At 42.4% G+C, this 17,354-nt stretch overlaps 1 protein-coding gene across 1 annotated transcript in view; it reads left to right on the forward strand.

Moving 5' to 3' along the window:
* The window catches only part of vegfd (vascular endothelial growth factor D), a 149,761-nt gene that overhangs the window by 130,833 nt on the left and 1,574 nt on the right, over positions 1-17,354 (forward strand). The window contains exons 3-7 of the mRNA XM_067992418.1: positions 6,948-7,140; positions 7,238-7,428; positions 12,543-12,685; positions 15,753-15,844; positions 15,946-16,087. Coding sequence (XP_067848519.1) covers positions 6,948-7,140; positions 7,238-7,428; positions 12,543-12,685; positions 15,753-15,844; positions 15,946-16,087 — 761 coding nt within the window. The remainder of the gene's footprint in view (positions 1-6,947; positions 7,141-7,237; positions 7,429-12,542; positions 12,686-15,752; positions 15,845-15,945; positions 16,088-17,354) is intronic.

Below are 17,354 nucleotides of genomic sequence, written 5' to 3' on the forward strand. Positions count from 1 at the left end.
TAAATGCACAGCATATATAGTCAGAGAACAATGCCTGGTGATTACAGATAATCTTTCCAACTGCCCGTTATCACACCTCGGCAGAGATATAATCAAAGCAATCAAAGCAATATAATCAAAGCAATCAGACAGAGAAACATTACATACAAGACTACTGAATACAGAAACGGTCAGAACACAAAGACAGAGAGAGAGAGAGAGAGAGACCCGAAAGGCAGAGAAAGAGAGAGAATGACCAGTTGTATTAAAAACAGATAACTTTTTTTTGCTGGTGGGGTTACATGTAGCGTGACATAAACCCAAGATCCCGGTTGAGGCCGTCCTCATGAGTGCGGAACTTGGCTATCAATTTCTGCTCGACAATTTTGCGTTGTCGTGTGTCTCGAAGGCCGCCTTGGAGAACGCTTACCCGAAGATCGGTGGCTGAATGTCCATGACTGCTGAAGTGTTCCCCGACTGGGAGGGAACCCTCCTGTCTGGCGATTGTTGTGCGGTGTCCGTCCATCCGTTGTCGCAGTGTCTGCATGGTCTCGCCAATGTACCATGCTCCGGGGCATCCTTTCCTGCAACGTATGAGGTAGACAACGTTGGCTGAGTCGCAGGAGTATGAACCATGTACCTGGTGGGTGGTGTCCTCTCGTGTGATGGTGGTATCTGTGTCGATGATCTGGCATGTCTTGCAGAGGTTACCGTGGCAGGGTTGTGTGGTGTCGTGGACGCTGTTCTCCTGAAAACTGGGTAATTTGCTGCGAACGATGGTCTGTTTGAGGTTGGGTGGCTGTTTGAAGGCGAGTAGTGGAGGCGTGGGGATGGCCTTAGCGAGGTGTTCGTCGTCATCAATGACATGTTGAAGGCTGCGAAGAACATGGCGTAGTTTCTCCGCTCCAGGGAAGTACTGGACGACGAAGGGTACTCTGTTGGTTGTGTCCCGTGTTTGTCTTCTGAGGAGGTCTATGCGATTTTCACTGTGGCCCTTCAGAACTGTCGATCGACGAGTTGAGCGTCATATCCCGTTCTTACGAGGGTGTCTTTCAGCGTCTGTAGCTGCCCTAAGCTTGACATGTATGCTCAAGTAGTCAGGAGATGCGTCCACGCCAGATTCATCAGCCGCATTCACAAGACAGTCCAGAATGTCACCCGAGCACAACGCAACGCCATCGATGCTCTCATGACCAACCGCAACATCGTCATCAAACCAGCGGACAAAGGAGGAGCCATCGTCATACAGAACAGAACGGACTATTGCAAAGAAGCATACTGACAACTGGACAACCAGGAACACTACAGACGGTTACCCGCAGATCCAACCAAAGAACACACCCACCAGCTCAACAAACTGATCAAGACCTTCGATCCAGACCTTCAAAGCATCCTACGCACTCTCATCCCACGTACTCCCCACGTGGGAGACTTCTACTGCCTCCCAAAGATACACAAAGCCAACACACCCGGACGTCCTATCGTATCAGGCAATAGAACCCTGTGTGAGAACCTCTCTGGATACGTCAAGGGCATCCTGAAACCCATCGTACAGGGAACCCCCAGCTTCTGTCGCGACACTACAGACTTCCTACAAAAACTCAGTACCCACGGACCAGTTGAACCAGGAACACTTCTCACCACGATGGACGTCTCGGCACTCTACACCAGTATCCCCCACGATGACGGCATCGCTGTGACAGCATCAATACTCAACACCAACAACAGCCAATCTCCAGACGCCATCCTACAACTCATCCGCTTCATCCTGGATCACAATGTCTTCACCTTCGATAACCAGTTCTTTACCCAAACACAGAGAACAGCCATGGGGACCAAATGCGCACCCCAATACGCCAACATTTTCATGCACAAGTTCGAGCACGACTTCTTCACTGCACAGGACCTCCAACCAACGCTATACACTAGATACATCGACGACATTTTCTTCCTATGGACCCACGGCGAAGAATCACTGAAGAGACTACACGATAACATCAACAAGTTCCATCCCACCATTAAACTCACCATGGACTACTCCTCAGAATCGGTTTCATTCTTGGACATACGAATCTCCATCAAAGACGGGCACCTCAGCACCTCACTCTACCGCAAGCCCATGGACAACCTCACGATGCTCCACTTCTCCAGCTTCCACCCTAACCACGTCAAAAAGGCCATCCCCTATGGACAGCCCCTGCGAATATACAGGATTTGCTCAGACGAGGAGGAACGCGATGGACACCTACAGACGCTGAAAGACGCCCTCGTAAGAACGGGATATGACGCTCGACTCATCGATCGGCAGTTCCGACGGGCCACAGCGAAAAATCGCATGGACCTCCTCAGAAGACAAACATGGGACACAACCAACAGAGTACCCTTCGTCGTCCAGTACTTCCCCGGAGCGGAGAAACTACGCCATGTTCTCCGCAGCCTTCAACATGTCATCAATGACGACGAACACCTCGCTATGGCCATCCCCACGCCTCCACTACTCGCCTTTAAACAGCCACCCAACCTCAAACAGACCATCGTTCGCAGCAAATTACCCAGCTTTCAGGAGAACAGCGTCCACGACACCACACAACCCTGCCACGGTAACCTCTGCAAGACATGCCAGATCATCGACACAGATACCACCATCACACGAGAGGACACCACCCACCAGGTACATGGTTCATACTCCTGCGACTCGGTCAACGTTGTCTACCTCATACGTTGCAGGAAAGGATGCCCCGGAGCATGGTACATTGGCGAGACCATGCAGACACTGTGACAATGGATGAACGGACACCGCGCAACAATCGCCAGACAGGAGGGTTCCCTCCCAGTCGGGGAACACTTCAGCAGTCATGGACATTCATCCACCGACCTTCGGGTAAGCGTACTCCAAGGCGGCCTTCGAGACACATGACAACGCAAAATCTTCGAGCAGAAATTGATAGCCAAGTTCCGCACCCATGAGGACGGCCTCAACCAGGATCTTGGGTTCATGTCACGCTACACGTAACCCCACCAGCAAAAAAAAGTTATCTGTTTTTAATACAACTGGTCATCCTGGTGGATGCCTGGTCATTATCTGTAATCACCAGGCATTGTTCTCTGACTGTATATGCTGTGCATTTATGGAATCCTACACTCACCTGACGAAGGAGGAAAGCTCCGAAAGCTTGTGATTTTCAAATAAAGCTGTTGGCTTATAACCTGGTGTTGTAAGACTCCTTACATTTGTCCACCCCAGTCCATCACCGGCATCTCCACATCATTTCAATTCTATCCCTCTAGAAATGCACCCCAGTGCTTGGTTTGCTTTTTTATGGCCTTATTAACCTGAGTCGCTACTTTTAGTGATTTGTGTATCTTTACCCCCCCCAATCCCTTTGATCCTCGACCCCATTTAGACTCTTATTATCCAATGAGTACCTGGCCCCCTTATTCTTCCTACCAAAATGCAACACCTCACACTTATCTATCTTGAAATTAATTTGCCCATTCTGCAAGTTTATTAACGTCTTCCTGTATTTTATCACAGTCCTCCTCAGTGTTAACCACACCCCTCAATTTGGTGTCGTCCGCAAATTATGAAATTGTTCCGAATCCTGAGTCCAAATCATTACTGTAAATGGTGAACAACAGTGGTCCCAGCACCGATCCTTGTGGAACACCACTTCCCACCTTTTACCAATCTGAGTAACTACCTTTAACACCCACTCTCTGTTTTCTGTTTTTGTAGCCAGCTTGCTATCCATTCTGCTACCTGTCCCCTGACTCCATTTGCTCTGACCTTAGTCGTGAATCTATGCATGGCACTTTCACCATTATCCAAAGAACAAGAAGAATATGATGGGGTTCATGCCATTTCAAGTGATCAAATTACAATAACAAGGGGCTCTGCTCAATTTTGGGCATTGCTACATTACCAGATATTGTGTGTGAAAGGTCACTTCTGATTGTAATGAATGAGGGTTTGTTCTTGGGAGTGGTCCTTGGTGCTAGCTTAAGAGGAATAGCTGGTGAACACCTGAAAATCAGAACACAGCCTTCTGAACATAGGCAATGTAACCTCTTCACTGATTGTGCAAAAGATATAAACATCATTATATAAAACAGAAGAAAATCAGTACAGTATTGAGGCTTCAAATATCAATTTACTAGCTGGTTTGCCAGTAATCTGAGCTAGCTCATTTCATTGCACTGTAATATTCTGTGAATCAAATACATACCACAATGATAGTGCATATCAATATACAGATGTACAACACAGATGTACAACATGATTGCTAATAGGGCAATTTAGAGAGTTCTCCTCTCCATGTGATATTAGGTTATTCACTATCTTGTATATAAAGAAACATAAAAACATAGAAAATATTTACGGCACAGAAGGAGGCCATTCGGCCCATCGTGTCCATGCTGGTCTCGAAAAAGAGCCACCCAGCCTAATCCCACTTTCCAGCACTTGGTCCCTAGCCCTGTAGGTTACGGCACTTCAGGTGCACATCCAGGTACTTTTTAAATGAGTTGAGGGTTTCTGCCTCTCCCACCCTTTCAGGCAGTGAGTTCCAGACCCCCACCACCCTCTGGGGGAAAAAAATTCTCCTCAGTTCCCCTCTAATCCTTCTACCAATTACTTTAAATCTATGCCCCCTGGTCACTGACCCCTCTGCTAAGGGAAATAGGTCCTTCCTATCCACTCTATCTAGGCCCCTCATAATTTTATACACCTTAATTAAATCTCCCCTCGGCCTCCTCTGTTCCAAAGAAAACAACCCCAGCCTATCCAATCTTTCCTCATAGCTAAAATTCTCCAGTCCTGGCAACCTCCTCATAAATCTCCTCTGTACCCTCTCTAGTGCAATCACATCTTTCCTGTAATGTGGTGACCAGAACTGTACACAGTACTCAAGCTGTGGCCTAACTAGTGTTTTATAAAGTTCTAGCATAACCTCCCTGCTCTTATATTCTATGCCTCGACTAATAAAGGAAAGTATTCTGTATGCCTTCTTAACCACCTTCTCTACTGTATATATGATAAAATAAGTTTCTTTAATTACTTGCGATCCAAAATTCATGGTTCTTTTGACAATTTTGGTAGAGCATCCCTCCCACTCTGGGGGCTGATATGGTCGCTGATGTTGACGTGTTTACAAATAGATGCTGTATTACATCATCTGCGAAGGTTAGTGGCTAAGATTTGGAAATAAAGGAAAGGCAGCCCAATCTGTGCAGAACAATGCCAAATACTCAGCTTTTGAAAGCTAAGATGCAGGCTGAGGATCATTTCTTTACATATAGCTTCTGGTTAGATGTTATGAGTTGCATTGTATTATGTGAATGATGTATCTCTGTTCATTCTATTCCCACAAAGCAGAAATCAGCACCTCCAGTTGACAGTTTCAAATCTGGCCCTGTTAAATGGCTTGATTTTTTTTTAATTCATTCATGGGATGTGGGCATCGCTGGTGAGGCCAGCATTTATTGCCCATCCCTAATTGCCCTCGAGAAGGTGGTGGTGAGCCGCCTTCTTGAACCGCTGCAGTCCGTGTGGTGAAGGTTCTCCCACAGTGCTGTTAGGAAGGGAGTTCCAGGATTTTGACCCAGCGACAATGAAGGAACGGCGATATATTTCCAAGTCGGGATGGTGTGTGACTTGGAGGGGAACGTGCAGGTGGTGTTGTTCCCATGTGCCTGCTGCTCTTGTCCTTCTAGGTGGTAGAGGTCGCGGGTTTGGGAGGTGCTGTCGAAGAAGCCTTGGCGAGTTGCTGCAGTGCATCCTGTGGATGGTGCACACTGCAGCCACAGTTCCTATTGCTTTTCTGATTTGAGTTCCTATTGCTTTTCTGCTTTATTGTATACAAGTAATTGGACAGTCAATCCAAATATCTAATACACACAGTACATTGGGAATGAGGACAATTTGGATTTTGTTAAGATCAAGGCTTTCATCTCCACAAGATAGTGAAGCAATAATGCAGCATTTCCTTTTATCTCAATATGGACGGGTTTCAGTTATTAATAATTGTGATAATATATATCCTTAGATATTCTGTTGTTGTTATATGTGGGAGGTGATATGAGTAACTCTTTACTGCCTTATGGGACTACAAAATTGTTCCAAAATTGCTAGAAATGTAAACTTTAGTCTTTAAAAACCAAAGTGAAAATGGAAAGACGGAGGTCAGTCTGGTCAGATGTGGGCTCCCTCCCCTCATTCCCCACACAGTGAGTTCCTGGAGGAAGCCGGGGGAGGGGGGGAAGGGTGAAATGTGCCTTCCGCAATGTGTTTCCCCATGGGGAGAAAAGAGAAGAAGCTGGAAGGCAAGTAGACTCGTCAATCTGAGTGTCTCTGGGTAGAAGCATCAAAAGCAGCTTTTGGAGAGGCTACACAGCAGGTGAGAGGCAGTGTATTGAATGGGAGGCACCTGAGGAGACAACTTAAACATATAGGGGGCAAATTAAAGAAAACATTTTTTTCTTGCCAACATTTCTTTATTCCCTTCCTGAAGGCATTGCCATTTGCTGTAAGGTTTGGTGGGTGTCTACACCTTGCCCAAGGTACCAATATTCAGTTGTGAGTCTTGGCAATGACTGTCAGCAGGGGTGAGCTGGAGTCTTGATCCACACACTTCGACCAGGAGCGGCTGAGTAGTAAGCAAGAGTGGGAGCCCAAGTGATGTTCACCTCCCTAATCCACAGCACTGAGGCCAATTGTAGCATTGCTGATGCTACTTCATTTGAATGAACTAATTCAGATCAAACCTGAGGCTTTGCCGTATATGGTCAGCCACTCACTGGACAAACTTACTGAGCAAAAAGTTACCTTTTAAAATAGAAATAATGAATGAACAGATTTATTTGGTTTTACTAGGTGATATGGATTTATTAAAAACGTTCAGTCAGTGAGATGTATTGCTGAACAACCAATGCTCTTTCACTGTTATGTTTCTGGTTTTTTTATCTTTTAGAAGCAGAAGAGAGCGAGTTTAGAGCAACAAATCAGAGCTGCTTCCAATGTGAGGGAATTACTATCAATTATCAACTCATCAGATTGGAAACGGTGGAAATGCCGTCAAAAATTAAAATACTTGGTGGGCTTTGACACACGATCACGGTCAACCAGGTTTGCTTCTCCATACTACGGCGCAGAAATTCTCAAATGTAAGCTTACTTATTTTCAAACCTCTTCTTTTATCCTTTATATATTTCCAATGAACGTGGGGAGTTTAATTATATTTTCAATTTGTTTTCAATGTAGCCATCGATGATGAATGGCAGAGGACTCAATGTGTCCCCAGGGAATCCTGTGTTGATGTCGCTAAGGAACTTGGAAGAAGCACCAATACCTTCTTCAAACCTCCATGCGTGTCTGTATTTAGATGTGGTGGATGCTGCAATGAAGAGAGTCTGGTCTGCAAGAACATCAGCACTTCCTACATCCACAAAGATGTAGTGTAGCTTTGTTTTATTTTTTAAGAAAGTAAATGTCGTTTACACTGGAAAGTTAGTTGGTTAGCTCTAGTGCATGAAAGCTGTACTATCCATCAAAATAAGCCTTCTTGGTACTTTCCACAGATAACGACCATTCTCACTGATGAATGGTCATAATGATCACCTCAATATTTAATTGGTTGGTTCTTACTGCACTCTGTGATCTCAAAAAGCCTTCCAGAGGGGTCTCACACTTCAAACCTTCAGTGCATTCAATGGTACATTCGGTAGTGTACTGAGTTAAGCTGCTAGTTTAGCAAGGATGCACAAGCAGTAATATAAATACTTCCACCAAATTGAGATTGCATGTGTTGTAATCATGAGGGTAGGCAAAAACTGAGAGCTGTGGTATAAATAACTCAGTCTTTAGCCTGTCGAACTGCCTATCCTCAGTTGCACCTTCCTGTACTCCCATTTATCCATTGTTGTTTCATTTAACTACAACCAGTAATCTCAATTTACTTGGGCTGATTTGCAATTTGAAATGTTAAGCTACTGAGACTTTATCTACACTGATTTAACAATAGATAATTAAAACTAGCTTGAATAAGGAATATATATATCCGATCTTCCATTCGTTTTATCATTTGAAATTTCTATTTGCATAAACTCAGTTCAAGAGATGCTAAACTTTAAGTAGCCTAATAGTTTGCTGTCAAAACTTTATGAAATATAGCCAAATCAACAGTTGGTATTAACACAGTATATAAACCAAATCACATTGAAAGATGCCACCTTGAAGATCATTGATATATTGAAGGGTGAAATACAGGTCACGACAGCTGGACTCATGTTAATAATTTTCACTGAAACTTTGCACAAAGAAAGAAGTATCAGTTTCTTTCCATTGAGAACCCAAGGTGACAGGCTAAGGCAGGAAACCATCAAGGTTGAAAAGAGCAGGATAGAAGATAAGTCAATAAGTGCATTGAGTCTAGATCCCAATGAAGTGAGGATGCAGGGAGAGGGAAGAACATGCTTGATGTTGTATTTAGAACTTAGAGAAGAAAGTTCAGAGGAACATAATAGTTTTGATTAGATAAACTTGTCCAGGTAACTGTTGGTTCATGTAATCTTTACTTCCCTTATTAACTAGGCCTTTCACAGAGATAGTTTTGGGATGTAAACTGATACAAAGTTGGATAGCTTCAGTTGAGCAAGAGGTTGAGTAGATTGGAAGAGCTTGACTGCCAATCAGATAATCATAGGACGACCTCTCTCCCAGATAGTCCTACCTCAACTGGGCAAGTAGTGAAGAAATTCGGTTTGTTGCAAGTGTATGGATTTATTTACTGTGTACAGAGAATACAAGGCAACTTTGGTAACAAATTATTTGAAAAGGGAACTCTACTTTATTTAGTAAATGGTACATTTCAAAAGCTTGCTCACAATGGGCCAGAATTTTCTGCCAAAATAACGGCCAGTTTAATGGTGTTCGCTGTTATTAATGTGTAAATCATCCAGCAATTTGTGGCGAGGAAGAGATAAGCTGTGAATTGCTACAAAGTGCTGGACGTTTTATGCCGCTCCACTGTTAGCCTCGCAAAAATGGCAGCTCGCCCTCAACCTCCCCGGGAGTTTCAAGAAGTTGCTGCATTTGCCCATTTATTTTCTAGTAATTGAAAATCAGGAAATGGCACACTTGCTAAATAATTACTTGTATCGATCTTCACAGCACAGGATGAGAATAAAGTACAGGAGATACTAGGACAATTAAAATAAATCAAGGGGAGGAACTTACTAGATTTAATATAAGTAAAAAATGGTAATGGAGAAAATAATAAGACTGAAGATAGACAAATCTCCAGGACCTGATTAAATACCCCAGGGGATTAAAATAAGTAGGTATGGAAATTGTAGATGCTCTCGTCATGATCTTCAAAACTCTCTTGATTCAGGAATTGTCCCCTTGGATTGGAAAATTATCAATCTCACTCCATTATCTAAGGGTGGGAGAGATAAACCAGGAAATTATAGGCCTATTAATCTAACGTCTGTTGTGGGGAAGTTACTAGAATCTGTTATTAGGGACAGAGTGACTGAGCACTTGGACAAATATGAGCTGATCAGAGAGAGCGAGCATGGATTTGTAAAGGGTAAGTCCTGTCTAATGAACCTGGTTGAATTTTTTGAGGAGGTCGCTAACGTGGTAGATAAGGGAGTGTCTATGGATGTTATTTATATGAACTTCCAGAAGGCATTCGATAAGGTTCTACATAAGAGACTGTTAACGAAAATGAGTGCACATAGAATTGGAGGCAATTTATTGACATGGGTAGGGAATTGGTGAGGAGGTGGGAGACAGAGAGTAGGGATAATGGGTATGTACTCAAATTGGCAGAATATGATGTTCCCCAGGGATCTGTACTGGGGCCTCAGCTTTTCACTATTTATAAATGCCTTGGATGAAGGAATAGAGAGCCGTATATCCAAGTTTGCTGACACTAAGTTAGGTGGCACAGTAAATAGTGTAGATGGGAGCAGAAAGTTGCAAAGGGACATTGAGAGATTGAGTGAGTGGGCAAAACTGGGGCAGATGGAGTTCAATGTGGGGAAGTGTGAGGTCATCCACTTTGGACCTAAGAAAGATAAATCAGAGTATTTTCTAAGTGGCGAGTAGTGGGAACTGTGGAGGAGCAGAGAGATTTAGGGGTCTAAGTATAGAAATCACTAAAAGCTAGTGAACAGGTACAAAAAAATAATCAAAAAGGCTAATGGAATGTTGGCCTTTATCTCGAGGGGCTGGAATACAAAGGGGTGGAAGTTCTGTTCCAGCTGTACAGAGCTCTGGTTAGACCCCATCTGGAGATACTGGGTTCAGTTCTGGGCACCGCACCTCAGGAAGGATAGATTGGCCTTGGAGGGGGTCTGGTGCAGATTCACCAGAAGATACCGGGCTAAAATACAGGTTGCATAGACTAGGCTTGTATTCCCTCGAGTACAGAAGATTAAGGGTGGTCTAATTAAGGTATTTAAGATGATTAAAGGAACTGATAGGGTAGAGAAACTATTTCCTCTGGTGGGGGTGTCCAGAACATAGGGGGCATAACCTTAAAATGAGAGTCAGGCCTTTTAGGGGTGATGTCAGGAAGCGCTTCTTCACACAAAGGGGAGTGGAAATCTCTAAGGCTCTTCCCTAAAAAGGCTGTCGAGGCTGGGGGTCAATTGAAAATTTTTGTTCGGCAAGGGTATTAAGGGATATGGAGTGAAGGCGGGTAGATAGAGTTAAGGTACAGACGGCCATGATCTAATTGAATGGCAAAACAGGCTCGAGGGGCTGAATGGCCGACTCCTGTTCCTATGTTCCTAATTGCCAATTAAACTTAAATTAAAGTTAGGGCTGGTACTTAACAGCATAAGTACCTTTTTAATGACAAGATTTTTGTTCCTGCAATGCCACTCGACCTCTCCAGTCCAAAAAGGGAACAATTGAAACTGTGGAGTCTCATTCCTACAGGTAGCAAATTGTTGTTAGAGATTTGTAAAATTTAACATTTTAACATTTTTTTCTTACTTTTCCTTTGTCTTTTTTAAATCTCTTTCTTTCCATCTCTTTATTTCTCTTTCTGACCTGATTTGACCTATTTCCTTCTCTGTTGTTCTTCTGTTTCTTTCTCAATCCTTAAATCTCATTAGTTAGGGAGATAGACTATTGGTCCCCTTGTTATCTGCTCGCGTTCAGTAATTTTAAAGGATGTGTGGAAAAGTTATGAAAAATCAGTGTTTAAGGAGACCAACCAGTAATGGAATTATAAATAAGTGTCACTTATACAAAGCAGCAGTTTTCAAAGGAGTGGTAAAGTTAAAATCAATAAGAAAATGTTGCAGCACGGGTACAAGAAATGATTGAATGATGGCTGTATCAATATAGATATGCAAATATCTTCACTTAATAGGTACAATTTATTTGAGTGATGTGTTACCGAATTAATTAAGAAGCATAGAGCCTGAAATTCCAGTTGAGTTGGAGGGCAGAAGTGGGGCTGAACTGAACTCTGCTGGGTTTCCCACCCCATTTCAAATCTAGTCTGAGGGGAGCTGGCGAGTCTTCCATCAGCCCCCTCCCATGTCCAAAGGCTGCTTTGTGATGTGTCTAAGGGAGTTCCTAGGTGGTTCCAGAAGTTCCACCCATTATGCTCTCCCTACTTCCAGCAGGACCCACACCAGCTGAGAACTCACACAGATCCAGTACTGGACCATACAAAGGCTCCAAGCTGATCAATAACTTTTAAATATCTGGCCATCTTTACCTTCAGGGAAAAAGATGCATTTTCCTTTGGCTCTGCCATCAAAGCAGCAGGATGCTGCTCCGATTTTCCTCACTTCAGTCAGGGTAGGTGACTCTGTTGTGTCCATACAAGTGCAGGCCTCCAACCTCAACTATTTAAATGAGCCTGTCCCTGGGACTCAGGATGGGCTCTGTTGCATTTGATGTCTGTGGTCGGGAGTCCTGCACTGTTGGTGGTAGAGCAGGGAGCCCGAAATTTCAAGACCTGGAATTTTGTTTGTCTTGTTAGCAGAAACCTAGCAAAGGACTAAACTCTATTTGGAAGGGAAAACACAGAGGATTGAGAAAAATTGCATTGCCAGAGTTCCACGAATGTAGACTTCTCCACTACATTGTAAAGTGAGCTCCATTTTCAAATTGCCACATTTATTCGCATCTCATAAAATGAGCTTATTTGCACAGCAGCGGAATGTTGCACACTCTTGCTCAACTGCAATAAGACCCATTGGTGTCAACTTTTAGTTTGAGATCACGTGGTCAATAGTAATAACAACTGTGTTAATATGTTTGTATGAAGTTCATGTGCCTGTAATCTTAACAAAGGTGTTAACCCTTCTATAAATTAATCCCTTAATTAAAACAGAAGGCACGGGAATTTTATATGAAACTGTTGATAGGTTTGTTATTAATATTGCACACTTCGATTTTAACTTCTAAGTTTTCACCAGTGATAAAGGAAGAGAGGGCAGTTCTGGTACAAACAAGTAACCACTTCAGATTATTAGTTTAAAACAAGGAATGAACTTTGAAATTGTGTTACTAATGTTTCAATTTGTATTTCTAGCTCTTTGAGATTGTCATTCCCCTAACCAATATACCAGATCCCGTGACTATCAGAGTTGCTAACCACACTTCTTGTAAATGTATCTCCAGTCGACATGCATACTCCATCATTCGAAGGTCAATCCTCACACATGAAGAATTCAGGTAAATGAAATCTCCTCCCACCTAGTGATACTTCTGATAAAATCACTGTTGTAAATGCAATAGCCAGGGTGGAATTGAACTGAACACCATTCCAATCTTATATTTCTATTTTAAACTATTTTATAAGTGTTAGAATGTACTGCCATTCCACACACTGTAAATTAAAATCTCAGCCAGGCTAGCTGGGGGAGGGGCTGAGCTCATTCAAGATGCTTCCCAGCTCAGAGGAAAGCAAGCAAAATGGAGCGAGACTTACTACCAAGGTACACTGCACTTCTTGTGTATATACAACACGGTTTTCATGTCACAATAATACAAAACCTGCCGTATAATTAAGGAGGGAAGTCACTGATCTGACAGAACATCAGTTTGCCAAGTACTTGCAGCAGATAGTTTCACTTTACTTTAGCTTTCACTTTAGCTTCAACCAATGTAATGTGAACTTTCTAAACTGCTTTAGTGTCAGCAAAGGCTGTTTGATAACATAAAAAAATCGAAATGGCATTTGGACACTAGTGAAGGCAGCTGTCCACTTTGCCTCACAGACATTTTTTCACAGTACCTTAAATCTCAGAGTATCAGTTTGGTTCAATGGTAGTATTCAACTACGAGTCAACGGGGCTGTGGATCTGTGCCCCACTCCAGGACTCGAGTACAGAATCGAGCTGAATCAGATCTAACCCAATCTAGCTGAATCAGATCTAACCCAATCTAGCTGATACAGATCTAACCCAATCTAGCTGAATCAGATCTAACCCAATCTAGCTGAATCAGATCTAACCCAATCTAGCTGAATCAGATCTAACCCAATCTAGCTGATATAGATCTAACCCAATCTAGCTGATACAGATCTAACCCAATCTAGCTGAATCAGATCTAACCCAATCTAGCTGAATCAGATCTAACCCAATCTAGCTGATACAGATCTAACCCAATCTAGCTGATACAGATCTAACCCAATCTAGCTGAATCAGATCTAACCCAATCTAGCTGATACAGATCTAACCCAATCTAGCTGATACAGATCTAACCCAATCTAGCTGATACAGATCTAACCCAATCTAGCTGAATCAGATCTAACCCAATCGAGCTGATACAGATCTAACCCAATCTAGCTGAATCAGATCTAACCCAATCTAGCTGATACAGATCTAACCCAATCTAGCTGATACAGATCTAACCCAATCTAGCTGATACAGATCTAACCCAATCTAGCTGATACAGATCTAACCCAATCTAGCTGATACAGATCTAACCCAATCTAGCTGATACAGATCTAACCCAATCTAGCTGATACAGATCTAACCCAATCTAGCTGAATCAGATCTAACCCAATCTAGCTGGTACAGATCTAACCCAATCTAGCTGAATCAGATCTAACCCAATCTAGCTGATACAGATCTAACCCAATCTAGCTGATACAGATCTAACCCAATCTAGCTGATACAGGTCTAACCCAATCTAGCTGATACAGGTCTAACCCAATCGAGCTGATACAGATTTAACCCAATCTAGCTGATACAGATCTAACTCAATCTAGCTGATACAGATCTAACCCAATCTAGCTGATACAGATCTAACCCAATCTAGCTGATACAGATCTAACCCAATCTAGCTGATACAGATCTAACCCAATCTAGCTGATACAGATCTAACCCAATCTAGCTGATACAGGTCTAACCCAATCTAGCTGATACAGGTCTAACCCAATCGAGTTGATACAGATTTAACCCAATCTAGCTGATACAGATCTAACTCAATCTAGCTGATACAGATCTAACCCAATCTAGCTGATACAGATCTAACTCAATCTAGCTGATACAGATCTAACCCAATCTAGCTGGTACAGATCTAACCCAATCGAGCTGATACAGATTTAACCCAATCTAGCTGATACAGATCTAACCCAATCTAGCTGGTACAGATCTAACCCAATCTAGCTGATACAGATCTAACCCAATCTAGCTGATACAGATCTAACTCAATCTAGCTGATACAGATCTAACCCAATCTAGCTGATACAGATCTAACTCAATCTAGCTGATACAGGTCTAACCCAATCTAGCTGATACAGATCTAACCCAATCTAGCTGGTACAGATCTAACCCAATCTAGCTGATACAGATCTAACCCAATCTAGCTGATACAGATCTAACCCAATCTAGCTGATACAGATCTAACCCAATCTAGCTGATACAGGTCTAACCCAATCTAGCTGATACAGATCTAACCCAATCTAGCTGATACAGGTCTAACCCAATCTAGCTGATACAGATCTAACCCAATCTAGCTGATACAGATCTAACCCAATCTAGCTGATACAGATCTAACCCAATCTAGCTGATACAGGACTAACCCAATCTAGCTGATACAGATCTAACCCAATCTAGCTGATAGTCCAGCTCTGAAGGAGTACTGCAATGTCAGAGGTGCTGTCTTTCAGATGAGACGTTAAACCGAGACCCTGTCTGCCTGTGCAGGTAGATGTAAAAGATGCTTTTGCTCTTTAAAGATGGGCACAGAGTTCTCCAGGTGTGCTGGGCAACGTTCATCACTCATCCAACAACAACAAAACAGATTCATTCTTTACTCAACTGGGACCCTGTTGTACATACATTAGTTCCCATGTTTGCCTACAAAACAAGTGATTACATTGACTGTGAAAAAAAGCTACATCAATTTGAATGTGCCATGGTAGCTAAGAATCTAAAACATGTTATCTCACACTCCTTGTTTGCACAATTCCAGTGCAGTGGATACCAAGACTGAACCAGTTCAAATAAAAACCTAAAATTAAGATAATAATTCTCATCAACTGATCAAAAAAAAATCCTATAAGAATTGTAATTTATGTTTGGCATTCATAAAGTACATCCTTCAATGTAATGTGCAGCTGTTTATTTTTGATAAGTTCATTGTGAATGATGTGCCTTTTACAGACAAATAATAGAACAGGAAATGTTGTATTTGGTTAATTTAGGGGTTATATGTTGTAGAAAGTATACAGCAGTGTAAGTTTAACAGCAGGGACACAACAGGACTAACAGGCTGCTGCTGTGACTTCCAGCTGTCTGCATGATGAGAATCACTGCTCCAGGGGACTGATGTGGGATAAGCAGAAATGCCACTGTGTGACTTCCACCGACCAAAGAGAAGATGGTGATAAACCCCGTATATTAACATTTGTTTGAGATTTCATACATTACAAAATATGTAAGGTATGAGCTGCACTTTCTCAAATTTGTTTCTTTTCCATTTAGAACTTTCTCCCATTGCAGAGCTGGCCATCTGTGGGCCCCACATGCAGTTCGATGAGGATGTGTGTGATTGTGTTTGCAGGAATATGGAAAATCATGAAACATGCTCGCAGAAACAGAAAGCATTTGATCCAGAATCCTGCAGGTAGGAAGACTGATAATAACCAAGGTAATGTGATAGACTGTGAGAGGTTTGAAGAAAAACACTGAGAGTAAGAAACTATCATTGTATTGGCAAAGATTATTTGAAGCCTTCATTTTATATCCTGTATTGCTTATTCTTGTATAATTCTTTTTATGACACACTTATGCAACTCGAGATTCTTCCATGGCTACATTTATCTACAGCCCTAGTATGTACATGATTTTATCTGTGGGTTCATTGTAATGTATAGCGGAATTTCTAGCCAAAGGTCTGAGGAACACTGATACAAGATGAATAAGCCACACCTACAGGACTCAGTACAGCCTTGCTAGTACAGCCTTGCTCTTTCTGCCCAGCTTTGAGTTTACTGATTTGCCAGACCCAAACACTGGCAGTGAGAACATTGCAAGATTACAAGAATCTGTGGAATAAGATAAGAGCCTATAGCTCATCAAGCTCAGTTATATAAGGCTTGGTGCTGCAGACAGCTCCAGACCATTGTCAGCCACTAAACCATAATTGTTTCTGGAACTTTCTGGTCTAAATGTATTTTCCTGTGACAAAATTTGACCTTATTTTGTTCACTCTTCTATCGCAAACATTAACGTTTTCATTTAAACAGCAGACTTCCTCCAATAAAACACCAAACACAGGAATCTCATATGAAAATGTTAAGCGGTCAACTGCTAATATTACCTCGCAGTAATTGTATTGTAAAAAATCAGGAAAAATCTTCTATTTCAACTAAAATCTTCACAGACTTTCTGTTAAATTTTTGATTTTGGTAAAGCAGCATCATTGGCATTTAGATCAGTGTTTTATACCTTCCTCTACCCATTGTTCTGTTCCTTTTTAAGTGCTGTTCACCTGTAATTTCTTCCATTTCTGACAAAGGGTCAACACCCAAAACGTTAACTTGTTTGTTTTCTCCACAGATATTGACTGACCTGCTGTGTGTTACAATTTTAGAATCATAGAATGGTTACAACACGGAAGGAGGTCATTCGGCCCATCCAGTTCGTGCCAGCTCTCTGCAAGAGAAATCCAGCTAGTTCCACTCCCCCGCCCGATTTCCATAGCTCTGCAAATTCTTTCCCTTCAAGTATTTATCCAGTTCCCTTTTGAAGACCATGATTGAATCTGCCTCCACCACTCCCTTGGGCAGTGCATTCCAGATCCTAACCACTCGCAGTGTAAAAAAGTTTTTTCTCATGTCGCCTTTGTTTTTTTTGCCAATCACCTTAAATCTATGTCCTCTGGTTTGTGA

Source organism: Heptranchias perlo, chromosome 11 (assembly GCF_035084215.1).
Source record: "Heptranchias perlo isolate sHepPer1 chromosome 11, sHepPer1.hap1, whole genome shotgun sequence".
Classification (NCBI taxonomy): domain Eukaryota; kingdom Metazoa; phylum Chordata; class Chondrichthyes; order Hexanchiformes; family Hexanchidae; genus Heptranchias; species Heptranchias perlo.